The sequence below is a fragment of the Heterodontus francisci genome, chromosome 13, assembly GCF_036365525.1.
Source record: "Heterodontus francisci isolate sHetFra1 chromosome 13, sHetFra1.hap1, whole genome shotgun sequence".
Taxonomy (NCBI): domain Eukaryota; kingdom Metazoa; phylum Chordata; class Chondrichthyes; order Heterodontiformes; family Heterodontidae; genus Heterodontus; species Heterodontus francisci.
This window is the reverse complement of record NC_090383.1, coordinates 65,009,781-65,037,211: the sequence shown is the minus strand read 5'-3', so window position 1 is coordinate 65,037,211 and position 27,431 is coordinate 65,009,781. Positions and strand designations below refer to the sequence as shown.

The 27,431-nt window shown below is 43.1% G+C and overlaps 1 protein-coding gene across 2 annotated transcripts in view; it reads right to left on the bottom strand.

The window, feature by feature from the left end:
- mtif2 (mitochondrial translational initiation factor 2) overlaps window positions 1-26,985 on the bottom strand; it is a 63,022-nt gene extending 36,037 nt beyond the window's left edge. For both annotated transcript variants that reach the window (XM_068044916.1, XM_068044917.1), the window contains exons 1-4: window positions 26,854-26,985; window positions 21,818-22,024; window positions 12,670-12,781; window positions 4,210-4,381 (exon numbers count right to left, since the gene is read on the bottom strand). In XM_068044916.1, the coding sequence (XP_067901017.1) occupies window positions 4,210-4,381; window positions 12,670-12,781; window positions 21,818-22,015 (482 nt within the window). In that variant the 5' untranslated portion in view covers window positions 22,016-22,024; window positions 26,854-26,985. The remainder of the gene's footprint in view (window positions 1-4,209; window positions 4,382-12,669; window positions 12,782-21,817; window positions 22,025-26,853) is intronic.
- Window positions 26,986-27,431: the final 446 nt, after the last annotated feature.

Genomic DNA, 27,431 nt, shown 5'->3' with positions numbered 1-27,431 from the left:
GTGGTGAAATTTCATGCTTAGTTAACCAATTCCTCAGCAGTTAAAAATCTAGTAAGAAATTCACAAGTCCTGAAAAGGATAAGAGAATGGAAAATAATATTTTCCATATAGTACAGTTAACATGAGTTACAGACTACCAGAGAGAATAACTGATTTGGGGTCAGTTGACAACAACTTGTATTTATTATATAATTGTTACAACATCTAACCCACAATGTGAATAATTGCCCGGTATGCCCTATCCACAAAAAGCAGGAAAAATCCAATCCGGCCAATTACCGCCCCATCAGTCTACTGTCGATCATCAGCAAAGTGATGGAAGGTGTCGTCGACGGTGCTGTCAAGCGCCACTAAGACAGCAATAATCTGCTCATGATGCTCAGTTTGGGTTCCGCCAGGGCCACTCAGCTCCTGATCTCATTACAGCCTTGCTCCAAACATGGACAAAAGAGCTGAATGCAAGAGGTGAGGTGAGAGTGATTGTCCTGGATATCAAGGCAGGATTTGACCAAGTGTGGCATCAAAGAGCCCGAGCCAAACCGAAGTCAATGGGAATCAAGGGGAAAACTTTCTACTGATTGGAGTCATACCTAGCACAAAGGAAGATAGTTGTTTGTTGGCAGCTAATCATCTCAGCCCCAGGACATTGCTGCAGGAGTTCCTCAAGGCAGTGTCCCAGGTCCAACCATCTTCAGCTGCTTCATCAATGACCTCCCTCCATCATAAGGTCAGAAGTGGGGATGTTTGCTGTTGATTATTAGATGTTCAGTATCATTCACAACTCCTCAGACACTGAAGCAGTCTGTGTCCAGCTGCAGCAAGACCTGGACAACATCCAGGCTTGGGTTGATAAGTGGCAAGTAGCATTCACACCACACAAGTGCCAGGCAATGACAATCGGCAATAAGAGAGAATCTAACCATCTCACCTTGACATTCAATGGCATTACGATCAACATCCTGGGGGTTACCATTGACCAGAAACTGAACTGAAGCAGCCACATAAATACTGTGCCTACAAGAGCAGGTCAGAGGCTGGGAATTCTGCAGCGAGTAACTCACCTCCTGACTCCCAAATCCTGTTCACCATCTACATGGCACAAGTCAGGAGTGAGATGGAATACTCTCCACTTGCCTGGATGGGTGCAGCTCCAAAAACACTCAAGAAGCCCGACACCACCCAGCTCGATATGACTCCGAACAGTGGAGAAATTTCCCCCAATTTCCATTGATGTCAATTTTGCTAGGGTTCCTTGATGTTACACGAAAGTTATCTCACTGCTGGAATTCAGCTCTTTTGCCCATGTGTGGAACAAGGCTGTAATGAGATCTGGAACTGAGTGACCCTGTGGAACCCAAACTGAGCAGGTTATTGTTGAGCAAGTGCCGGTTGATAGCACTGTCAATGACACCTTCCATCACTTTGCTGATGACTGAGATTAGACTTAGGAGGCCACATTGGATTTGTCCTGTTTTTGTGGACAGGACATACCTGGGCAATTTTCCACATTGTTGGGTAGATGCCAGTGTTGTTGCTGTACTGGAACAGCTTGCCTAGGGACTAGGGACGCAACTAGTCTGGACCACAAGTCTTCAGTACTACAGCCAGGATGCTGACAGGGCCCATAGCATTTGTTGTATCCAATGCCTTCAGCTGTTTCCTAATATCACATGGACTGTATTGAATTGGCAGAAGAAAGGCATCTGTGATGCTGGGGACCTCAGGAGGAGGTGAAGATGGATCATCCATTTGGCACTTCTGGTTGAAGATGGTTTCAAATGCTTCAGCCTTGACTTTTGCACTGATGTGCTGGGCTCTGCCATCATTCAGGCTGGGGATGTCTGTGAAGCTTCCTCTTCCAGTTAGTTGTTTAACTGTCTACCACCATTCACCACCGGATGTAGCAGGACTGCACAGCTTTGATCTAATCCGTTGGTTGTGGATTGCTTTAGTTCTGCCTAGAGCATGCTGCTTCCGCTGTTCAGAATGCATGTAGTCCTGCGCTGTAGCTTCACTAGGTTGACATCTTGTTCTCATTTTTAATTTATGCCTGGTGTTGCTCCTGGCACGCTCACTTACACTCCTCATTGAACTAGGGTTGGTTCCCTGGCTTGATGGTAATGGTAGAGTGAGGAATATTGCCGGCCACGAGGTTACAGATTGTGGTGGAATACAATTCTGCTGCTGTTGACGGCCCACAGCACCTAAGGGATGCCCAGTTGTGAGCTGCTAGGTCTGTTCTGAATCTTTCTCATTTAGCACAATGGTAGTGCCACACAACATGATGGAGGCCATCCTCAGCGTGAAGACGGGACTTTGTCTCCACAAGGACTATGTGGTGGTCACTCCTACCAATACTGTCATGGTTAGCTGCATCTGCGACAGGTATATTAATGAGGACGAGGTCAAATAAGTTTTTGTCTCTGTTGGTTCGTTCACTACCTGTCACAGGCCCTGCTATGTCCTTCAGGATTTGGCCAGTTCAATCAAAAGTGGTGCTATCAAGCCACACTTGGTACTTGTTACGATCAGGTGAGGAGAGGTCGCAAGGCTCCCCACTTTTGTCCTTCCTCTTGTTTCACCACAACAGGTTTTATTCTTTTTTTAACAGTGGATGTGCTTACCACTTCAGTGAGTGTTTTAGCTGTTACCTTTGTTGTGATCATAAAAGAACCAATCGGACAGGTTTTCTTGAGTTTGAACAAGAGGTGAGTTTATTGTACTTAACCAAAAACCCGATCTAAAATGCTACACTTCCACTCACTCACAAACACAAGAATCTCACACACCAATAGATTACAGAATGGAGAAGAATAGTAGTTCAGATAGAGTTTGGAATAATAAAAAGGAATACATTGTCTGTGTTGTCTGGTAACTTTAGTGGCCTTCCGTTTGAATTTGTGGTCCTGAAGTTCTGCGTTAATAGTTGTTCTTGAAGACAGTTGAGCAGAGGGTTTCCTTCCCAGGGTCTTTGTCTTGGATCTTGCAGCCGTCAGCCAAGCTTCGTATGCCCACACAAGGTCTTCGAGAGAGAGAGAGAGAGAGAGAGAGACCCCTTCTGGCTTCTGCGCAGATTGAGTCTCTCTGGAACTTGTCTGTCTTGTTCAAGGGAAACTCTTGGTACCAAGGGACTGAAGGTCACATGACTGTCTGTGTATTCTCTGGTGCCTTCTAATGAGTTTCAAATTTAGGCATTTCAATCTCTCCCAGGCCTCATGGTATCAATGCTTACCCCTGAAGGGGTTCGCCCTTTCAAAGTTAGTGTCCCAGGATGGCTTTGAATGGCTTGCTAATGAAAGCAATCTCAGGTAGTTCAATCAATAGGGTGAGCCATTGTTTTGGGTAAAGGCTAAACAGACATGCATCTCCACTTTGATGCCTTGGAATGTGAAAGGTGTTCAAATGCTAATAGGGACGGCCATATGGCAAAGTCTTCGTAAAAGCTGAATGTAATATTCCAGCTTTTCTTTTTTAGGTTTAACGTAGGTTTCCAATTGATGAACTAAAAATCCTCATTCAGCATATCACATCTGCATGACAGTATTGGAAACCGAAATCACCCATCCAGAGTACGTTCTGCGCCCTTACTATCCCCAGTGCTTCTTCCAAGTGCTGTTCAACGTGAAGGAGCAGGAATGCATCAGCTGATGGAGGGCAATAGGTGGTAATCAACAGGTGGTTTCCTTGCCCATATTTGACCTGATGCTATGAGACTTCTTGGAGTCTGGAGTCAATGTTGAAGACTCTTAGGGTTAATTGCTCCTGACCACTGTGCCCCCACCTCTGGTGGGTCTGTCCTGCCAGTGAGAAACGACATCCTCTAGGGATGGCAATGGATGTGTCTGGGACATTGCCTGTAAGGTATGATTCGGTGCGTATGATTATGTCAGGCTGTTGCTTGACTAGTCTATGGGACAGATCTCTTAATTTTGGCACAAGTCCCCAGATGTTGGTGAGGAAGACTTTGCAGGGTCGACTGGGCAGAGACTTTGTCATTTCCAGTTCCTAGATCGATGCCAGGTTGTCTACCAAGTTTTATTTTTATTAAACTTTTCTGTAGCGGTTTGATACCACTGGCACAGAATAGGCAGATGAAATAGTTCAATCTAGTTCGAATTTTTTTATTTAAATATATCGATATTGTATCAAAACATTAATAGACCATAATCACTATAGCCTGATTATATGTGAATCAAACACAGAACCTACCTCCTCACAGCATCTTTATTTTCTTTCACTTTTTCTTCTGAAAGTTTTGCCCACTTAAACTTCATTCCGGACTTCTTTATTACCTCTTTAATCCATTTCTCATCTAAGACAAAATCCTGTTCTAGGGAATCTATGTCAATATTTGTGTGCAGTAGAGCTTCATACACATGATCTAAATTCAGAAAGAAATTACCCATTTGAATATGTAGGAATACATGTAGAAAGAACTTACTTTTTTCTCTTCTTTTTGATACTTGTTTTGATACTTGATTTTTCTTACGCTATCATGTTGGGTTTAAAGGAGGAGAGGGAGTTGAAGAAGGGTTTAGGGAGGCAATTTCAGAGCAGTGAGCTTAGGCAATTGAAGACACAGCTGCCAATAGGGGAGGTGCACAGAGGCTGGACTGAGAGGAATGGAAAGTTATGGGAAGTTGTGAGGCTAAATGAAATTACAGTGTTGAGAAATGGCAAGTAGTGAAGAGATTTGCACACATGGATGAGACACTTAGAGAGTCATAGAGTCATTTACGGCACGGAAGGAGGCCATTTGGCCCATCGAGTCCATGCCTGCTCCCCACAGAGCTATGCTGTCAGTCCCACTCCCTGGCTTGAACTTAAATCAGGTACGGGGGCTGGGAGCCAATGCAAGTCAGTAAGGACAGGAATGACAGGTAACTGGGGCTTGCTGTTGGATGAGATATAGACAGAATAGTTTGCGATAAGATAAAGTTTATGGAGGGTTGTCAATAGGAGGCCACCCAGGAGAGCATTGGAATAGTTGTCCAGAGGGGACAAAGGCAAGGATGAGAGTTTCAGCGACAGATAGGCTGAGATAAGGGCAGACACAGTTAATGTTGAAGAGGTAGAAGTAGATGTCTTTGTGATGGAGAAGATATAGGGATAGAAGCTCAAATACAGGGTTAAATAAGATGCCCAGATTACAGTTTGGTTCAGCTTGAGATAGTGGCCAATGAGGGGGTGGAGTTGATGGCAAGAGTACGTATTTATGATGTGGGCCTGATTTTAACTCTGTCCACCTGGCAAAAATGGTGTGGGCTTAAAATGGTTATCTGCTGCATTCCCGGAGTGTCCATGCCCTTTGTCATTTAACTCCTAGTTTTTGGGAGAATCAAAGCCACCTGCCACAGGCTGGGGTAGGGATTGTCCTCATTAATATGGAAATTCAGGGCCTGAGGGCAATAATTCAGACAGCATTCCCCAATCCATCATGGAAAGCTGGCAGCAGATTGGATCAAGGGTAAGTTATTTAATTCTTTTTAAACTTTTCCCTGTCAGCCAGCTCCTCTGGGACGCTCACCCCCAGCCTACTCTTGCCATGCCTGCAACCACGGTTACCTCAAAACCTGCCTTCATCTAAATTGCCAGGAACAGTTTCCTCGAATCCAAAGTGGCAGCCTGCAGCTGCATGACTTGCACACTCGCCAGCCAGCCTCCATTCCAACCCCATCAGCTTGCAATGGCAGTCAGCATAGCAAGATTTAAATGAGGCTGAGAGTTAGAATCGCTCAGGCCTCACAGTGGCACTTCCCACCTTCTCCAGGTTAAAATCAGGGCTGATGGTTTTGATCTCCCCAATGCTTAGCTAGAGGAAATTTCAGCGCATCCAAGCCTACTTGTTGGACAAGCAGTCTGACAGCAGGCAGGGCAGTGGAGGGGTTGAAAAATGTGGCAGAGAGGTTTCACTAGATATCATCAGCAAAGAAACATGCTCCACGTCAGATAATATCGCCAAAGAGCAGAAAGCATGTAGATGAGAGAGAAGGGGGCCAAGGATGGACCCTGGGGAGACTCAATGATGAATAACCATTCTATTCGACCATGGCTTTGTGATTTGATAGAGGTATTCGGACAATTGTTCCCACTCGTGAAAGGATCGAGAACGAGAGGGCACACATTGAAAGTATTTGGTAAAAGAAGCAAAAGTGACATGAGGAAAAACTTTTTCACGCAGCAAGTGATTAAGGTCTGGAATGCACTGCCTCAGAACGTGGTGGAGGCGGGTTCAATTGAAGCATTCAAAAGGGAATTAGACAGTTATATAAAAAGGAAGAATGTGCAGGGTTATGGGGCGAAGGCAGGGGAATGGAACTGAGGGAATTTCTCTTTCGGAAAGCCAGTGCGGACATGGGCCAAATGACCTCCTTCTGCACTGTAACAATTCTGTGATTAGTAACAAAAACATTTGCTGTGGTCAGTTGGGAGGTGAACAGTGGGAACAAGCCATGCCACCTGGCCATAACAATTCTAATGAATCAACAAAAATATTAAATCAGGGATGAAATACTGCATTTTGTCACTCACACACCATCCTATCCAAGAATAATTCAATCACTGATGCCCTAAAACTGAATTCTAGGAGCAGCATGAACATGATCCATGACCTGCTAGTCTTAACTGTAAAGACCATTTGGCATTTTCTTAATGTATGTCCAAGGTTAAACCCTGCGGCCAATGTTCCACTTCTGTGCTTTTTGCTTATTAAAGTTGTTACGACCAGGTGAGGAAGGGGTCTCAGGCTCCCCTCTTGCCTCTTTCCTGATTGGCCGTAACAGGTTTTAGCTTACCACCTCAGTAAGCCCTTGCTCACTGCACTCTCATTCCAATTGCAAATGAACCAATTAGACAGGTTTTCTTAGGTTTAAGCAAGAAAGATGTAAGTTTATTAGCCTCATCACTCTAACCCAATTAAAAATTACTACAATATGCGACGCAACCATGCTTGCATGCATATGAGAGAAACACACACACAAATAGATACAGAGGGGAAAGAAAGAGCTGGGGGGGGCGGTTGAAGTAGAGTCGGCAATAAATGGAATACAGGTACTGTCCTTTGTCCTTGATTGAAGTTAAGGTCTGGGAGTCCTCGCTGGGGCCACGTGCACAATTCCAGACTTGTTGCTCTGGTACCAGAAGGCCGAAGAGGGGCTTTGTCTGTAGCCGTGAAGTCTAAGCTTCCACTGTAGGTTCCTTGGGACTTTGCTGGAGACAGAGAGAGAGACTTTTCTTCTGCCAGCCCAGTTGCAGTCTTTTTCTTTCTGTGTGGCACAATTCAAAAAGCCCCAGTCCTACCAGCAGGTAGGTCATGTGACCATCTCTTTTTGAAACAGCCACTTCTTGGAGGGTGGCTGGATCTCAGAGCCTCCCAGACATATTCGGTGGGGGGTGGAGTTTTGTCTCTTACAAAGTCAAAAGCTGTCGGTGTCTTTTGATCATCACTATTAACAAAACCCATCTCGCTAACTGAATCAGTGAGCACTCCCATTGTCTCTCTATTCAACTATCTCTCGGCTAGTCCTGGTCTTTTCAGAATGCAAATGTGCAATCATCTTTTCAGCTGTTCAATTCTGTCTTTTTAAACAAGTTCTTTGCAATGTCCAGTAAAAAAGTTTCAAGCAGTGCTCCATATGACAAAATTAATATGTTTCCATTTGGCAGGTGTGATTTCTGTCACATCTCCGCCCCACGTCGAATGAAATGGAATATTGGGTGCATTTCATTACAAGTTAGAAGGAAGAGAAAATGGAGGAAAGCACAGATGCATTACTCTCATTCATTCAGAAATCTTAGAAATTGTTTCAGCCTGATTTTTCCTTTGTAGCAGTGTTGCTTTAAACTGTCCCTTTTCCCTTGAGGTGGGTCTGAGATAGTTATGTTTTGCCCAAGGGGTTTAAAGCTTCTTTAATATCAGCTTGCAATAAGTTGGGAATGGGCATTCCAATAAACATGTGATTTTTGGAGAGGTTCAATGTTTGCATATTTCCATAATTGTCTAGGGTTCCTTTGTTCCTGTTGGGGTCTGTAGACAGATTGTTGGATTTAATTAGCTTTGGGTTTGAGCTCTGATCATAGAATTCCGCAGTGTGTGGATCCACTCTGACCTCACTTTCAGTGCTCTGGTGAGTGATCGAAGTGCTGCTTACTTCAGGATATTATTGGTTCCATTTTCGCCTGACTGTTGGGGAGGTTCCTTTGCAAATCTTCCCTTTGTCCTCTGAGACACTCCTGCTTGCAGGTATTTGTCCAAATTCCACTGCATGTCCCTGTGGCACTTCGACTAGGTGAGGCATCACCCTCACGGTTTCTCTGCCCTCATGGGGACTTTCTTTGTCCCTGCAGGTTTCTGCAAATGCTGTTAGCAGCCCTGTTAGGGTGCTTCTGTTGTCTGCATATACATAGGAGGATGTGGGGTCTAATTTTTCCAACATTTCGGGTTTGGCTGACCGGACTGTAGGGGTTTTCATTTGGGAATCCTCCTGGACCTCCTTTAACCTGTCCTCTTTGTCCCCTTCCTCACTAACTCTCTGCCAGACCTGTGCCTGCCTGTCCTCTTTTGTTCTCGGCAGGGGTCCCTTACAATTCACCAGCCCTCTGCCGGAGGGCTTCCCCAATGCAGATACAGGAATTAGGGGTGCAGATTTCACTACAGGTTGGGGCTTTCTCACTACCTGGCACGTGGCAAGTTCTGCAGTACTCCATTAAATCCTTGTGGAGTTTTGGCCAGTCAAACTGCTGTCTTATGCGGGCTTTGGTTTTTTGTATACCGACATGTACAGCCATTGTAACCTCATGCGACATTCTTAATATTTCTCTTTGGTACCTCTGTGGAACCATCAACTGCTGAACCACTGTCCACACTTTGTCCTCAGGTCTGTGAGGAGAATTCTATTTCCTCATCAGTACCTCATTCTTTAAATAGTAGCAATCAGGGACTCCGTCTGCTTCAATTTCAGTCTGGGCAGCCTGTGCTAACCTTCTCAATACTGAGTCGGCTCGCTGAGCCTCATCTAGGGGAGATCTATTTAATCTATTCCCTGGGTCCTCTAACTTTCCAAAGAAAGTTACAGACAGACAGACAGCATGGTCATCTGTCTCCTCTGGGGGAGTTGGTTTGGCCATGGCACGATTCAGTACATATTCAGGGGCACTGCATGGGATCGTCTCCTGTCACTGCCCTGTCTCTCTGACCTCCTTCGGTGTCTCTAACACTACTGGGGAAGCTACCACCTTCACCGCCACCAGGTCATTACCCAGGAGCAGGTCAACCCCTTCCACAGGCAAACTAGGGACAATCCCTATGGTCACTGGTCCTGAAACTAGGTCACACTCCAAGTGCACCCGATGTAGAGGTACAAGCGTACACTGCCCTCCAATACGATTTACTATCATTCTGGTACTTAATGCACTGTCTGGGGGAAAGGTCATGCCTATTCCCAGCAAAAGGGATCTGGTGGCTCCTGTATCCCTGAGTATGACTATGGGCTTACTTGCCCCACTCGAGGGGTATGGGGTTACTCTCTCTTTGGATACAAAATCCTGATAACCTTCAGGGGTCCGATTAAATTTTCCTGCACTCACAGCAGTAATTTTTTTCTGGGTCTTGCTGCTGCTGCAGTTAAAACCACAGCTTGCTCAGCTGTGCTTTCCAGCAGGGTCTCTTCGCCACTGGGCAGGTGTGCCCTGATTAACCCTATAGGCTTTCCCCATAGCTTCTAGCAGTCAGCTCTGAGGTGACCTGCCTTATTGCAATGGAAGCACACAGGCCTCCAGGTCTCACTCCTGCTTTCAGCACCAACCTTTTTGGCTTGAGGAGGGCCTCCTGTATGTCCAGCTTTTCTTTCTCTCCCAGGACTGCTTGGGCTCCTATCACCTTCCCACCCTTTGTCCTTTTTGGGTTTGTGGAGGTGACTAGGAAAGGTTTTCCCCTGGGGAACTGACTTGTATATTAGAGCAAACTCATCAGCCAGAACTGTGGCTTGCCTTGCTCTATGTATTTTTTGTTTCTCCACAAGGGTCTTTATAGAGAGGGGGGAAAGAGTTTTTAAATTCCTCTCGTAAAATCACCTCTCTGAGGTTTTCATAAGTGGGCTGCACTTTAAGAGCCCTCAACCATTGGTCAAAAGCCAGCTGCTTACTCCTCTCAAACTCCAAGTATGTTTGATCACCTTGTTTCCGGAGGGTTCAGAACTTCTGGCAGTAGGCTTCCGGTACTGGCTCATATGCCCCGAGGATAGCATTCTTAGTCAGTTCATAATTTGATGAACTTTCGTCTGGCAAGAAGGAATAAACCTCATGGGCTTTTCCTGTCAACTTGCTTTGCAGTAGGAGAGTCCTGCTCTCAGCCAGCCATTTTAATTGCCTTGCAAGTTTTTCAAAAGATACAAAAAATGCTTCCATGTCTCCCTCATTGAATTTTGGAATCAATTGGGAAAATTTCAAAAGCTCAGCACAAGATCCCGAATTACTTGTATTCTCCATATTGGCCATGCTTCGACTGGGGTTACTTTGTCGCCACCTCCCCCCCCCCACCCGACTCAAGCCGCTTCAGCTTCCTTTCCTTTTGTTCCTTCTGGAAAGTTCTTTCTCTCTCGCTTCTCTCTCTCTTTCCCTGTCTTCTAATTCAAGTTTCCTCTGTCCCAACTGTATCTTTGCTGATATTACCCTGTCTGACTCTAATTCTAACCCAGCCTCTGATTCTTCAGATTTGAGGGAAAAATGGTTGGCCACTAGTCTTAGAAGTTCTGATCGTTTGGCACGGAAAGTGAGCAAACACTGCTCAGCCATATTCCTCAACTCCTCCAGAGATAATGCCTTTCACTTATCCCGACTTCATCCTGGCTTGGGGAGGTACTGGCTTGGGTCGCAAACATGTTAGCTTTCTAGCATACAAACCACAAGAAAACCTGTCTTTTCTCTTTTTGATTGGGATAAATTTAATTTGCTACTTCTAATTTCTCATTTGTCTGTAGGTCCAATCTTGGACTAGAGCCCCAAGATTTCTGTTACGACCGGGGGAGGAAAGAGTCTCAGGCTCCCCTCTTGCCCTTTTCCTGGTTTGGCCATAACAGGGTTTATCTTTTAAAATACAGTGATTTTAGCTTACCACTTCATTGAGCCCTTGCTCACTGCACTCTCATTCCAATTGTAAATGAACCAATTACACAGTATGTTCTTAGATTTAAGAAAGATGTTAGTTTATTAGCCTTATCACTCTAACCTGGTTAAAATTACTAAAATACGCAACGCAACCACACTTGCATGCATACAAGAGAAACACACACACAAATAGATACAGAGGGGAAGAAAGAATTGGGAGGGGGGTTGAAGTAGAGTTGGCAATAAATGGAATACAGGTACTGTTCTTTGTCCTTGATATAATGTCCTTGATTGAAATTAAGGTCTGGGAGTCCTCGCTGGGGCCATGTGCACAATTCCAGACTTGTTTCACTGGTACTAGAAGGCCGAAGTCTTGATGTCTAAGCTTCCACTGTGGGTTCCCTGGGACTTTTCTGGAGAGAGAGAGAGACAGAGACAGAGAGAGAGAGAGAGAGAGGGAGGGGGACTTTTCTTCTGCCAGTCCAGTTGCAGTCTTTTTCCTTTCTGTGTGGCACAATTCAAAAAGCCCCAGTCTTACCAGCAGGTAGGTCACGTGACCATCTCTTTTTGAAACAGCCACTTCTTGGAGGGTGGTTGGATTTCAGAGCCTCCCAGACATACTCGGTGGGGGGGTGGAGTTTTGTCTCTTACAAAGTCAAAAGCTGTCGGTGTCTTTTGATCATCACTATTGACAAAACCCATCTCGCTAATTGAATCAGTGAGCACTTCTGTTGTCACTCTATTCAACTGTCTCTGGGCTAGTCCTGGTCTTTTCAGAATGCAAATGTGCAATCATCTTTTCAGCTGTTCAATTCTGTCTTTTTAAACAAGTTCTTTGCAATGTCCAGTAAAAAAGTTTCAAGTAATGTCCCATATGACAAAATTAATATGTTTCCATTTGGCAGGTGTGATTTCCGTCACAAAGTAAATGGGCAGAAAATAACTGTCTGGCATGTGGAAATGGAAAACCTCAACACACAAGTCTCCAGTTCCCCTGGGGTGTCTGCAATGGTAAAAATAGCAAAGCTGAATACAAACTCCCTGAAAGTTTTTTAAAATTTGTTTTTTTTCATGGGATGTGGGCGTCACTGGCTAGGCCAGCATTTATTGCCCATCCCTAATTGCCCTTGAACTGAGTGACTTGCGAGGCCATTTCAGAGAGTATTGCTGTGGGTCTGGAGTCACATGTAGGCCAGACCAGGTAAGGATGACAGATTTCCTTCCCTGAAGGGCATTACTGAACCTGATGGGTTTTTTCAACAATCGACAAAGGTTTCATGGTCATCATTAGACTAGCTTTTTACTGCTTCAGACAAGGCAACTGAAATCCAAAGACTTGCCAGCAAAATAACGAGACTAGGCTGGCATAGGTATTCAGAATTCTGCTCAATAGACCAGAGACTTGTAGGGTATGTGAGATGGCAGAAATGGCTCAGTGATTGCATAAGACACTGAGCAAGAACCCACACCCGACTGGACTTGGTTGTTGCTCCAATGCATTCTACAATCATGTTACCTCTCGTGTTTTGACTAGTATAATTACATTAATCATATTTATAGATTTACCTGTATCTTTTCCCATAGCTTCTGCAAGTTCAGAGACTGTCATTCTTTGCTTTATCTCCACTTCTTTCTTCACCAGCTTTTCTTTCACTGGAGCAATCTTATGTTTACCTTTCTTGAATAAGAGAAACAGAAATTTACAAAAGGTAGCTTGCACACAGCACCCTGGAAGACTTCAGTGTCAGCCTAGATTATGTCCTCGAGACTCTGCAGAGGGCTGTGGAATTGTATTTGCCATGGAATAACTTCAAAAGAGGGCAGAAATTTTAAAAATTTAAACCTTAACTTACCACCATCAGCAAAATAGAGGTTGATTTCTATATTCAAAGCTATTGTCTCCATGAGCCACTTTAAATATTAGTGGTAGCATTCATTGCTAAAGTTTTTAGGTTCAAGCCACAATCTGGAACTTGGATTTATAATCTAGTTACTACGTCAGTGCGGTACGAACGGTGAGCTACACTGTCAGAGGTGCCCTCTTTCAGATGTATGCCTGTCCCATTGGGACATTAAAAAATTAATGAAGAAAAAGAATAGAAAAATGAAAGATGGTCTCATTAAAAAATATAAGATCTGAGTGGGCTTGACAGGATAGATGCTGAGAGGCTGTTTAAAAGAGTGAGTTTGTATCTACATAATTCCTTATCATATCTTTCAGGATGTCTGAAGGTGATTGACAATGAATTACTTTTGAAATGCAATAACGCAAAGGTCAAGCTCATATTTAGGGTACTGAGCAGATGAGGCCAGGTGAACTGCAAGCCCCCAGAAATGATTTAGAATCACATAAATAGTAAGATCAAACAGATGAAGAAAGAACTAAAAAAAGAATGGGGGTGGGGGAGGTGGCAGGAAAATAAACAAATTGGGAATAGCAAGGTTTCTTTCTGAATAATATGAAATGGGCAGTTAACAAGATGTACTGGCTGAGTGAGATCTTCAAATTGGTACCAAAGGATGCAACCTCAATCCCAGATGTAAATTAGTCAATTTAAGGTACACTTTTCCTTCAGTGCAATCCACCACTACAGTAAAAATAGTTTGAAAAATAGTGTATACCTAAAGCAGCATGCCAATAAAAACCATAAAATGAGTTTTTAAACTCCAAAACCAATCCGTTATTAAATCATCTTCCTCCACCTCGCAACATTGCCTGCTTATGTGCAACCTCACCACCACGGCTGCTGAAACCATTGTCCACCAAGCAGTCATCTCCTTAAGGACTGATCTTGCAAGTACTCTCCTCACCAACCTCCTTGTCTCCGCCCCTCACAATTTCAGCTAATCTAGAACATGGTATTCCAAATGCTGTCCCATACAAAATGGTTGCATCCTCACCTGCACCTTTCATTCCTCTAACCCTGAATTACTGCTCATCCCCACACTCTTCACTCCACCTTTCAGTCATTACACCCAAAACTGCTAGATCTCTCTTTCAAAGCTAGTTTACTTTATTACCTTTCAAATTCTCCAAAAAAAAAACTTTAGGTCTTTCCCTTCCATTGCTTTCAGCATGCTGTTGATCTCTCCTTTTCTAAGCATTTTTATGTAAGAAGTGCTATATAAATGCAAGTTATTGTTGCTGAAGCCTCTAATCTGCATGCAGAAAAGCCTTTCTCAGAGTCCACAGCTGCACTTCACTTATATATGTGAATCTTTGAGAAAATAGTGTGTGCAGCTGTCTGCTTTCAATTTCAATGCATTTGTACCTACAATCAAAATTTTGGATATTGCCCAACTTGTCTACTTTCAGCTCTGCTGCACCCACTGACAAGGTCACAACCATCCTTTAAGCAAGAGGGACCAGAGGCTATGGAAGCACTGGCAAGTTTTCTACACTATCCACCAATAGCATCTGTTGGGATATTGCTATAACTGCTAGAGCATTAGTTAACATACTTTTGAATATGTAAATAGTTTGGTATACATCACAGGAAGTAATGCAAGCCAACATGTTATATAGTAGTTGGCACAGTGTTAGTCAGCATGTGTATTGGAGCTCTCCTGTAATTCTGTTATTTTGTAATAAAGAACCCTTCATTCAACTTATCATTCATCCTTCAAAGTGTTTGGTATGTTTGTGTTGAGAACTCAATAACACAATATGGTGGCACTGGAACACAACAGGGTAGCAGTGCTGCAAAGGGACTCAGCGTGCTAAGAGCTGTGTTTGACGCGGGACAGAGATCTCAAGCGCAACATCAAGGATGACAGTTTCCCCCATGGAAAGTCATAAAGTCTGGAACAACACTGCATATTTCTAGAGGAAGCAGTGGTGGCACAACATAGGGTCAGATTCAAAGACCACCCTCAAAATCGGTACTCCAGGAGAGTGTGAGTAAACAAAGGAGCTAGTTTATTCGAACAGTAGCTGGCAGGAGAGGCAGTAATCAGACTCAAAGAAAGGAAAGAGAGTTGGTTCAAGTCGGGGCTGCGATACTGCACTGCCATTACCCATCGTGGCTTTCCCACCATAAGTGCTTTGTGGGCAGAGTCTCCCCGAACAGAGGCTGAAAACCTGTGCTGGAACCATAGAGCTCAGGGTGTGGCAGAGGTCCAACGCTGCAGGCACAGCAGACCTGTATTGCTTTTTTCCTACAAGGAAAGCTACTAAAAGAAAAGAGTTCCGATGAAGGGTCACTGACCCGAAACGTTAACTCTGCTTCTCTTTCCACAGATGCTGCCAGACCTGCTGAGTGATTCCAGCATTTCTTGTTTTTATTAAAAGAAAATAATTAATGGGGAAAGCTCTGGCAGAAGAATTCTTGCAAGCAAGAAGATCTGCCACCTGACCACAAAATACCCAGCAATGAACTAGAAGATTCCAAATATCTTCCACGAGTTCCAACTCTTCAGGCAGCATATGGCGCTATGCTTTTTAGATCTTACAGTCACAGAACTCGACAAGCAAGCAATTAAGATAAAGACTGCGATTGGCAATGAAGGGTTCCATCGCATCAACACTTCTGGATTGTCAGAAACATCGAAACTCTGGACAACTTTAGAAGACCAACCAAAAATCAAGGTCAACTTCAGGATCCATCGATTGGAACTGATGGCTTTTAGACAACAGCCCAAAGAAACCAGTTTATCAGTAGGTGTCAGGAAAAAGGGAAACACTGTGATTTTTCAGATACAGAATTTTCCGAGAGAATAATGGAGCTGGTAATAACATCAACTCCAATAGAAGCATTTCAAAATGATCTGCCTGGTAAGCCAAAAGGATATGGCACTGACAGTCTCAAGGATGGCAAAATGTACGAAGCCATAGCTGCAAGCAGACAACACATACAAGCACTTGGAGCAGCAACAACCATAGGTGAGGTAGCCAAGACACCTTGACAGGGCAAGACATGCAGCAAGTGCGGTCTGATGCACCAGCCACGTAACGGTCCTGCATTCAGAGACACCTGCAAGGCGTGTGGTCTAAAGGGATAACTGGACAAAACTGTGCAGGGAATCTGGCAGTGAAGAAGTGGTCAGAAGCCACGGCAAGCCACAGTTCAATAAGAAACAGATACCGCCTAGTGGCAAGAACAAAGAAGATTTCACCAACACCAGTTTAAGCACAGGCATGTCATGAGGTAGCAAAGACCTGGACAGCAAAGAAGGCCCTGAAAGTGAACAAGCTTTCACACGGTGACTGTCATATACCACATGGATGCAATCACACTGCTGGAAGCCTTCACTACCATTGAAATCATATGTCCAAACAAGAGTGGCAAGCACAAGCTATGACTGAAGATAGACACTGGGACAAGCGCCAACATTTTACCACTGTGGATACTCAAGGATATCTACCTAGCAAGGTGGGAGTTTATGTTGCAGCCAACAACAGCTAGACTTACTGCACATTCACCAATATGCTGCATAGGCGCATTGAAGTTGAGGTGCAGATATGGAAATGCTGCATGGTCACCACAAGTTGTTGACACCAATGGTCCAGCAGCAGCAGTGAACTCCTGACAAATCTTGAGATCAATAAAGCACCAAGCGTAGACAATCAAGGCAACTGTGACCCCATTGAGTCCATTCAGGATTTACAACAGAAGTACCCACACAGATTTGACACCGTGGGCAGTTTTATAGGAGATGCTGCTCTTCATTTGAAAGACAATGTAGTTCCCTCCATAGATCCACCACGGAAATGCAGTGTTCACACAACAGACAAGCTAAAAGCTGAGCTTGGCATGATGGTACAGCAAGGGATCATTTGCCGTGTTCAGCAACACACTGACTGGTGTAGTTCTATAATTACTATAATCAAGAAAGACGGTACCATCAAAGTATGTCTAGATCCTAGAAGACTGAATGGAGCACTCAAAAAATGTCCTCACAAAATACCCACTTTGAAAGAGCTAAATCCAAGGTTTGTGAGAGCTAAGTTTTTCTCGAAGTTGGATGTGAAACATGGATACTGGTCAGTCCATTTTTCTGAAGGTTCACAGGCGCTAACAACTTTCAGAACCATTTGGAAGGTACTGCTTTTTTACGGTTTGGTCTGTCAATAAGTCAAAACCTGTTCCAACAGCATACGGATCGCATCACTGAGGGTGTTCCTTGATGTGTGTTTGCATTGCAGATGACATAACAGTCATGGGAAGTACCAAGGAAGAGCATGACAAGAATCTTTGCATCTTAATGGAGACAGCTAGAAAAGAAGTCTCGTACTTTTTTTTTTAAAGATACAGCACTGAAACAGGCCCTTCGGCCCACTGAGTCTGTGCCGACCATCAACCACCCATTTATACTAATCCTACATTAATCCCAAGTTCCTACCACATCCCCACCTTCCCTTAATTCCCCTACCACCTACCTATACTAGGGGCAATTTACAATGGCCAATTTACCTATCAACCTACAAGTCTTTGGCTGTGGGAGGAAAACGGAGCACCCGGCGAAAACCCACGCGGTCACAGGGAGAACTTGCAAACTCCACACAGGCAGTACCCAGAATCGAACCTGGGTCACTGGAGCTGTGAGGCTGCGGTGCTAACCACTGCGCCACTGTGCCGCCCTTAATAGCAAAAAATGTGCTATCAATGTGAATCACATCAACTTTTTTGGCTCTATCTACTCTGACATTGGAATACGTCCAGACCCCAGTAAAGTTGAGAATGTACAATCAATCAATACCTACTCCTCAAGATAAGATTGACAGAGACGTATGGTTTATTTAACTTGTTGGCATCCTAAATCTCGAATTTCTCTCAGAAAGTAATATCACTGTGTGAGTTTCTCATGAAAGATATGCCATTCCTGTGGCACAAAGATCATCAGCACACATTCGATTCACTAAAAGAGTCACTTTCGGCAGAAGCATGTCTGCAATATTATGACCCAAGGAAAGAAACTACACTTGAGGTAGATGCTTCACAAAAGGGTCTTGGAGCATGTCTACTGCAGGAAGGTAGACCAATTGCATTCGCTTCCAAAAGTTTGTCACCCACTCAGGTGAACTATTTGAACATCGAGCATGAAACTTTAGCACTTGGTGTTCGGTATCACTGGATTTCATACATACCCATTTGGCAAACGCTTTGTTGTCAAGACTGATTACAAGCCATTGGCAATGATTTGGCAAAAACAATTCACCAGCGTGCGACTTCGACTACAAAGACTATTAAGGTACAGGTGTACGATTGCGAGGTTCAATATAAACCTGGAAATCTCATGGTTACGTTTGACGCATTGAACAGACTACCCAACCCCAAGAAACGAGAAGACAGTCTACTAGATGTGCAAGTAAACAAATAGATATAAATCTGGAAGATGTGTACAATATTGACCTAATGCGATTTGGACAGAAAATATGTGAAGAGCTCCGAGAGACTTCCAAAGATCCTGTCCTAAAGACATTATGGCTGCTCATCATCAGCAGTTGGCCTGATACAGTGCAAGAGATTCCCATAGACCTCAAAACCATTTGGCCATATCATGATGAATTAGGAATATCCAGTGGCGTTATTTTTAAAGGAAGACAAGTGTTGATTTCGGAAACGCTTCATCAAGACATCCTTACACAATTACATGAAGGTCACATGGCCACTGAAAAGTCAAGACGACTTGCATGTGAGAAAGTTTATTGGCCAGGAATCAACAATGACATAGAGCGAACAGTGAGGATGTGTAATGCATGTCAAGAACATCAGAATAAGCAGCCGCTTCATCCTCATGATGTTCCGTCACAGGTCAAGAATAGCCACTGACCTGTTTACTGTTAAAGGTGACTATTTTCTATTGATTACAGACTACTTCTCCAAGTTTCCCATCATTCGCCAATTGATGGATACATCAAGCAGATTGTTAGCAAACATGATGAGCGTAATGTTTAGTCTTTTTGGTTCCCTGCAGGAGATAGTGACTGATGTCCTTGCCCTCCACACTATTACTGCAAATTTGGTTTACTAGTCTATATGAAGATTAAAGTTCCCCATGATTACTGTTTTACCTTTCTTACATGCACTTCTAACTTACTGAATTATACTCTGCCCGACATTACTACTACTGTTAGGAGGCCTTTAAAGTACTCTCTCAGAATTTTCTGCCCCTTGTTTCTTAGCTCCACCCAAACTGATTCCACATCTTGATTTTCCAAGCTAACATCCCTTCTCTCTACTGTCTTTATTCCATTTTTATCAGGGCTACCCTGCCTCCTTTTACATTTTGCCTATCTCTTCTAAAAGTCAAGTATCGTGGCCCGTTCAGTTCCCAACCATGGTCACTCTGCAACCATGTCTCTGTAACAGCTAACATTAGGTCGTTGAGCTGAACAAATGGGATTTCTGGTAAATCCGTTTGCCACACTGGTATGTAATTGGCAGCTCTCATTCGTGTGGCTCCAAGATATAACCATTAAGATTCCCTTTGAGCCATGTGAAGAGTTTTCCACAGGAGATGTAAGGAAAGAAAAGGTATCTATATCTTGCAGGTGAGGTGCCACTCACAACTAATACAGAGCAATGGGACACAGCTCCTCCGAAAGCAAAGCAGCCATTTTCATTATACTAATCTGGAAAAAAAAAATGAGAAAGCCACATTTAAAAAAAATTATATGCAAGTCCTACACAGTGATAGATTAATAAGTTTTGTAATTTGTCTTTGGTGTGGATTTCCAAATTTATGGAACAGGGTGCACCAAGATACATTTAATTGTTCTTTACAAGTCATCTATTTAATGAGACACAAATTACCTCAGATTGCAATGGAGATAATTAGTTAAATTTACTTCACTTTCCTACTAATATTTTATTTACCTTTAATATTATTTTAGCTACTGATATAAAAAATATTTTTCCCGCTTGTATTGTCTTTTTTTCTTGCATAGATAATCAGAAGATCATGACGAGGATGGCTGTTACAATTCTGGTTTCCTCTTAACACTTAACGGGTGTTGGCAGCAAAACGGCATTTTCCATTAGCATACTGAGTTTTCTCATTTGTACCTTCCTGTTTACCCATTTATAATATAACATATATGGAATGCCTGGCACTTACCTACTGAAAGCGGCAATAACTACCACTTTGCCAGACCATTATGTTCAAACTAAAGTTAACAGTTATATTTATTCTCAGGTATGTTAATTACACAGAAGCAGAAAAACACAGCAAGAAATCAGTCTGGTGGATGTGGGTGGTTTCCATCTCTTCATATTAGGTCATATGAGCCCATAAAATCATTTTGCCATATAGAACTAATCATGCTATAGACTGGTATAAAATGGTTATTGCCATGATTCTGCTTAATGTAGCGATCTGACAGACTGTTAATCCTTCCTATTCCCATGCGAAGGGTGTGAAGGTACAAAAACAACCACCTGGCTGTTTTCATTCCAAGAAAATGGTGAATATTCACTGGTCAGTTTTGCGCAATGGTTAACAAAATCAAAAGAACTCTGTTTAAGATTCAGATCCCCAAATCCAATATTAAAACACATTTTATCCTTTTTAGCTAAAGCCATGTAAAAAAAGACATAATATAGAACTTTCCTTGTTTGTAGCACGACAAAACCCTGTTCTTATTACAATGGTCAGTGAGCCCATCTCAGCTCATTCATCCAGAAAATCTACAACTCCCCTAATACAGCATCAGACTCTCCTGATCTCCCAAAATTGGATACTTACTTTGTGTCTGAGTGGGGGAAACTGGAAATAACACTCTAGGTGCAATCTCACCAAATTACTTTTCCTTTAATCATGTTTCATATGAGGAGGATCTTCTCCATCTTCTTTGGCCTCCTTATCTCGAGAGACAATGGATACGCGCCTGGAGGTGGCCAGTGGTTTGTGAAGCAGCGCCTGGAGTGGCTATAAAGGCCAATTCTAGAGTGACAGGCTCTTCCACAGGTGCTACAGAGAAATTTGTTTGTCGGGGCTGCTGCACAGTTGGCTCTCCCCTTGCGCCTCTGTCTTTTTTCCTGCCAACTACTAAGTCTCTTCGACTCGCCACATTTTAGCCCCGTCTTTATGGCTGCCCGCCAGCTCTGGCGAACGCTGGCAACTGACTCCCACAACTTGTGATCAACGTCACAGGATTTCATGTCGCGTTTACAGACGTCTTTAAAGCGGAGACATGGACGGCCGATCCAGGAGGATCTTCTCCATATATGTAGCCAAACCATTCAGCATGGTGGTTGCTCACCTTCTTAATGTAATTATAATTATTTCTGGATTGTTTAGTGCAGTTTGGTGCTCACTAAGCATGATTATCGTACAATGTACGAAACATCTCTACTCTTTGTACATATAGCAGTGATCAACTATATGTTTGACAGTTATCTATACTGATACCCGCTGTCTCCATACGCACCAGTATTGAAGTGTAATTCATTTTCTATGCCACATTTTGCATAATAGCATGGACTTTCCAACACTAGTATAAAGTTTAGTCACGTTTGAAGTGTAACTTACAATTATTAACTCTATACTACATAACTGGAAAATGCAACATTGTTCAAAAAGAAATTGGCATATTTCAATTTTCTAAATGGGAAGGAGAAAATGTTTATTATTTCATTAATCTATGTCAGAAAACATGAACTACCATAGATGCCCACAACTTCCACTTAATGGTTAGACATCTATTGTACGCATGGTGGTAAATCAGAGTAGAAACAACCACTGGATTAAAAAATTTAATAAATCACTTTACCCTTTTAGTGGCTAAAAGCCTGATGAATGGGAGACTGAATTTGTTGATGTTCCCAGGTAACCAGCTTTTCTGCAGAACCAGTAGACCTAGTCGGAGCCGCGAGTCGTGAGTATCTCTCCATCTCAGAGTATGGATCTCATGGGTACACTGCTTCCACGTCGCAGGCTTCAATCTGAACAACATTCTTGTCATCATCATCACCACCAACTAGGAATAAAATTATTTATTTAGAAAATATTTTACAACTGTTAACATTGATAAAGTTCTTAAAAGTATTTATCAAAGTATAACTCATTGGCTGCAAAGTGCTTTGGGGTCTACTGAGGAAGTCAAAGGCACTATATAAATACAAGTTGTTTTCTTTATAACATACATTTTTACAATAAACATATCAACTCTTACCATAATATTAGGAAAATCTAAACATTCAAATTATTAATTTAAACAACTAAATTGCATAGTTAAGCTACTGAGTTCTTCAGCCATAAAGACCAGAAAGATCCCAGTTTGGATGACTAATCAGGACTGAATTAGCATATCCCTGCATGTGCACATCTGTATGAAAGTCAGTTAACAAATTAGGCAGATTATGGAAAGAGGAATAAAAGAATATGGGGACAGAGATATAAGATTAAAATCATTTCTCATGTGAAGGAAGAGGATGTTCTCGATATTCCTGCCAGGCTCTGATATTCTCGATATTCCTGCCCACAAAGCCAATGTGAACCTGGAAAGTAAGTCTTCTTAAATGTTGACACGTTTCAATCATCAACTCTGGTAGTGCATTTTAAAGCATCATAAACCTCCGTAAAAAGAGTTTCTCCTATTCTCCATCCTAAATCTTTTACAGTTAAGCTTTTTCTGTTCCCTTTGTTTGAGAACCCTCAATCACTGAAAACATTCTATTTCTATCTACTTTGTCCCATCGCATATTTGAAACACCATCAAATCACATCAATCTCCGAACAAAAGCACCTCCAACTTTTCAAGTCTTTCTTTGTATTTGTATTTCCTCATACTACAGAGCATCCTAGCGAGCACTGCACCTTCTCCATTGCCTCAACATCCTCCCGATAGCATGGTGCAAATCGCTGTAAGTGTAGCCTAAGATTTTATATAGATTCACCATTGCATCTCAACTTTTATATTCTCTATCTCTTACCATAAAAACAGTATTCTATTAGCTTTATTTATGGCCTTGTCCACTTGAGGTGCTACTTTTAATGTCTTATGAACCTGAACGCCCAAATTCCTCTGCTCTTCCACATCATCCAACATTAGGCAGTTGAGCTAGTACAGCTAGCCCAAAGTATAAATATTACATTTTGGTTACAAAATGTACCACCTTTACAACATTGAATTCCATCTGCCACTATTTTGTCCATTCCACTATCTTACCAATATCACCATGCAATTCTTTTCGTTTACAGAATTATTTGCTACGTCTATTTTAGTATCAGCTACAAATCGGAACATCATTCCTTCGAGCCCTATATCCCAATCACTGATGTAAACAGAAACAATCCCAGAACACAACCCCATAGGCAATGCCACCCCTTCAAACAACACAGTAAAAATGCCGTTAACTCCAACTCAAAAACAAAAATTGCTGCATACACTCAGGTCAGACAGTATTTATGGAAAGAGCAGACAAGTTAACATTTTCTGGTATGGACCTTCATCAGAACTTCTCTCTCGGTTTCCCCTTTTCTGCCCTCACCCCTAATTCCAAAGCATTAAATTTTCAACAGTTATGTCTGTGTGATTTCTTGTCAAAGGCTTTCTGAAAGCCCATATACACATCCACTGCATTTCTCCATCCACCATATCTGTCACCTGCTCAAAGACCCCTCTCAGGTTTATCAGGACATTACTTTTTTGAAATCAGTTCTGGCTGCATACCCCTACAACAACAACTTGCCTTTATCATAGAATGGTTACAGCACAGAAGGAGGCTATTCAGCCCATCGTGTTTGTACCAGCTCTCTGCAACAGCAATTCACCTAGTCTCACTCTCCTGCCTTTTCCCCGTAGCCCTGCAAATTTTTTTTTCAGATAATTATCCAATTCTCTTTGGAAGGCGTCGATTGAACTTTCTCAGGCAGTGCATTCCAGATCCTAAACACTCAATGCATAAGAAAGTTTTTCCTCATGTCACTGTTGCTTCTATTGCTAATCACCTTAAATCGGTGTCCTGTGGCTCTACATCATTCTGCCAATGCAAACAGTTTCTCCCTATCTGCACTGTCCAGACCCCTCTTGATAAAGTACCTTTGATATAGTAAAATATCCCAAGGCATTATCAAACAAAAGTTGACACTGAGCCATAAAAGAAGTTATTAGGACAAATGACCAAAAGAGATAGGTTTCAAGGAGCATCTCTAAAAGGAGAGCATTCCAAAGCTTAAGGCCTAGGCAGCTGAAAGCACAGCTGCCAATGGTGGAGCAATTAAAATTGGAAATGTGCAAAAGGCCTGAATTGGAGGAGCGCAGAGATCTCGGAGGTTGTAGGGCTGCAGGAGGTTATGGAGATGGGGAGGAGGAAGGCCATGGTGGCATTTGAAAATTAAAATCGATGCATTGCCAAACCAGGAGCCAATGCAGGTCAACAAGCACAGGGATGATGATTGAATGGGACTTGGTGCAAGTTAGGATGTCAGCAGAATTTTGGATGAGCTCAAGTTTATGGAGGGTGGAAGATGGGAAGTTGGCAAGGAGGCTCAAGAATATAAGAAAAAGAATCAGATATAGGCCATATAATCCCTCGACCTGTTCTGCCATTCAACAACATGGACTGCAGCGGTTCAAGAAGACAGCTCACCACCACCTTCTCAAGGGCAATTAAGATGGGCAATAAATGCTGGCCTCGTCAGCGACTTCCATATCCCAGGAACAAATAAAAAAAAATCATGGCTGAACTTCTGCATCAACTCCACTTTCCTGTCCTATCTCCAAATCCCTTGTTTCTCTTACTGTCCAAAAATCTATTGATCTCAGTCTTGAATATACCCATTGACTGACCAGCTGCAGCCAACTGGGGTAGAGAATTCAAAAGATTCCCAATCCTCATCTCAGTTCTAAATGGTGACCCCTTACCCTCAGTCAATGATCCCTCATTCTAGACTTTCCAGCAAAGGGAAACAACCCCTCAAGCACTTTAAGATTTTTATACGTTTCAATGAGATCACCTCTCATTCTTCTAAACGCTAGAGAATATAGGCCCATCCTACTCAATCTCTCTTCATAGGACTGCCCTCTTATCTCAGGAATCAATCTAGTGAACCAATCTAGAGAGCATCGGAATAGTTAAGTCTAGAGGTAACAAAGACATTGATGAGGGTTTCAACAGAAGAGAGATGAGGCAGGGCGGAGTCAGGCAGTTATGGAGGTGGAAGTAGCCGGTCTTGGTGATAGAGTGGTTTTACAGTCGGAAGTTCATCTCTGTCAAAGACAATACCAAGATTGCGAATAGTCTGGTTCAGCCTCAGCCAGTTGCCAGGAAAAGGGATGGAATCAGTGGCTAGGGAATATAGCTTGTGGTAGGACCAAAACCTATGGTCTCCGTCTTCACAATGTTTAGTTGGGAGGAAATTTCAGCTCATCCAGTACTGGATATCAGACAAGACCATGTGGGGTCGAGAGAGGTGGTGGAGAGGTAGACCTGGGTGTTGCCAATGTCATGTGGAACTTGACATTGTGTTTTCGGATGATGTAATGAAGGGACAGCATGTAGATGAGAAAAAGGAAGGGGCCAAGGATAGATTCTTAGGGGACTCCAGAGATAATAGTGCAGGGGAAAGATGACATTGCAGATGATTCTCTGGCTACAAATGGACAGTGAAAAATGGAATCAGGAGAGGGCAGGCCCACTCGACTAGACAAAGGAGGAGATGTGTTGGAGGAGGATGGTGTGGTCACCATGTCAAAGGTTGCAAACAGATTGAGAAGGTTGAGCAAGGACAGTTTACCAGTCATACAGTATGTCATTTGACTTTGATTAGAGCCATTACATACTGTGGTGGGGTGGAAACCTGATTGGAGGGATTCAAGTATGGAGTTGTGGAAAAGATGGGCACTTATTTGGGAGGCAACAACTCATCAAGGACTTTAGAGAGGAAAGGGAGTTTGGAGATGGAGCAATAGTTTCCGAGGACAGAGGGGTTGATGGCAATGTTCCCTGTAAGTTGTGCACGCACACAGCCGCAGGAAGGTAGAATGCCAGCTGCTCACAAGTTTAGTTTTTTTTTTAGTTTTAGTTTTAGAGATACAGCACTGAAACAGGCCCTTCGGCCCACCGAGTCTGTGCCGACCATCAACCACCCATTTATACTAATCCTACACTAATCCCATATTCCTACCACATCCCCACCTGTCCCTATATTTCCCTACCTATACTAGGGGCAATTTATAATGGCCAATTTACTTATCAACCTGCAAGTCTTTGGCATGTGGGAGGAAACCGGAGCATCCCCACGCAGACACAGGGAGAACTTGCAAACTCCACACAGGCAGTACCCAGAATTGAACCCGGGTCGCTAGAGCTGTGAGGCTGCGGTGCTAACCACTGCGCCACCCTTTAAGATACCACACATGCACGGCTGAGCAAAAAATTTTAAAGGTACTGAGCATTCAAATGAACAGGCCATGCACACCAAAAAAATTTAGAGAGATCACTGGTCAAGGGTGGACTTTTTGAGGAGTGGTAACACCAGATTTGATGGTGATGGGATAGTATCTGTGGAAAGTGAATTATTGACAATACCAGAGAAATTAGATGGTCAGCAGTTTGATGTGAATAAGGTGGGTCCCATGGGCAAGATGAGGTCAGAATGAGAAATAAGAGAGAAACTAAAAATGTGGGTTCAAGGATTGGGTGGGGAAGAAAGACCTTAGGGGAAGTTTCATTGGTGGGCTGGGGAAGGGAGAGAGGCAGTTACCCCAACAACGAACAGACAGCAGAAAACTTGAGGAAAAGATGGGATAAATCTTTATTTAAATTGAATACACATAGTTCACAAAAAAACGCCAATCCTTACATTCCCAAAATGTTATTGGTAATCTCCGCCACCTACTGATCAGACCTCCGCTGACAAACCACGATACAGAGCATCTGCATCAGTAATCCACCCGCAGCCGTTTCTGACACTCCTCACTCTCTGGAAGCGGCCATTATATTTCCCACAAAGCACTTCACCGCAGGGCGCAACGGGAAAATGAGTGAAGCCGCGCCTTGGCCATGATAGTAAAGGAGACGCCATTCTGTGGCGCCATCCTAGTGAAGGAGACTCCATTCTGGATCGTATAGTAATCGCCATCTTAGTAAAGGAGACTCCATTCAATGGCGTAAAGTGATTGGCATCTTAGTTTAGGAGAACAGAAAGTGCCGGAAATACTCAGCCGGTCTGGTAGCACCTGTGTAGAGAGAAATAGAGTTAACGTTTCAGGTCTGTGACCCTTCATGGGAACTGGCAAAAGTTAGAAATGTATCAGTCTTCAAGCAGGGGGAGGGGGAAGCAGAACAATATGGAAGGTCTGGGTAGGAGGGAGGGGCAGAGATTAAATGACAGAGATGTTGTGAGAAACATAGCCCACTTAATAATAATTTACACCAAGT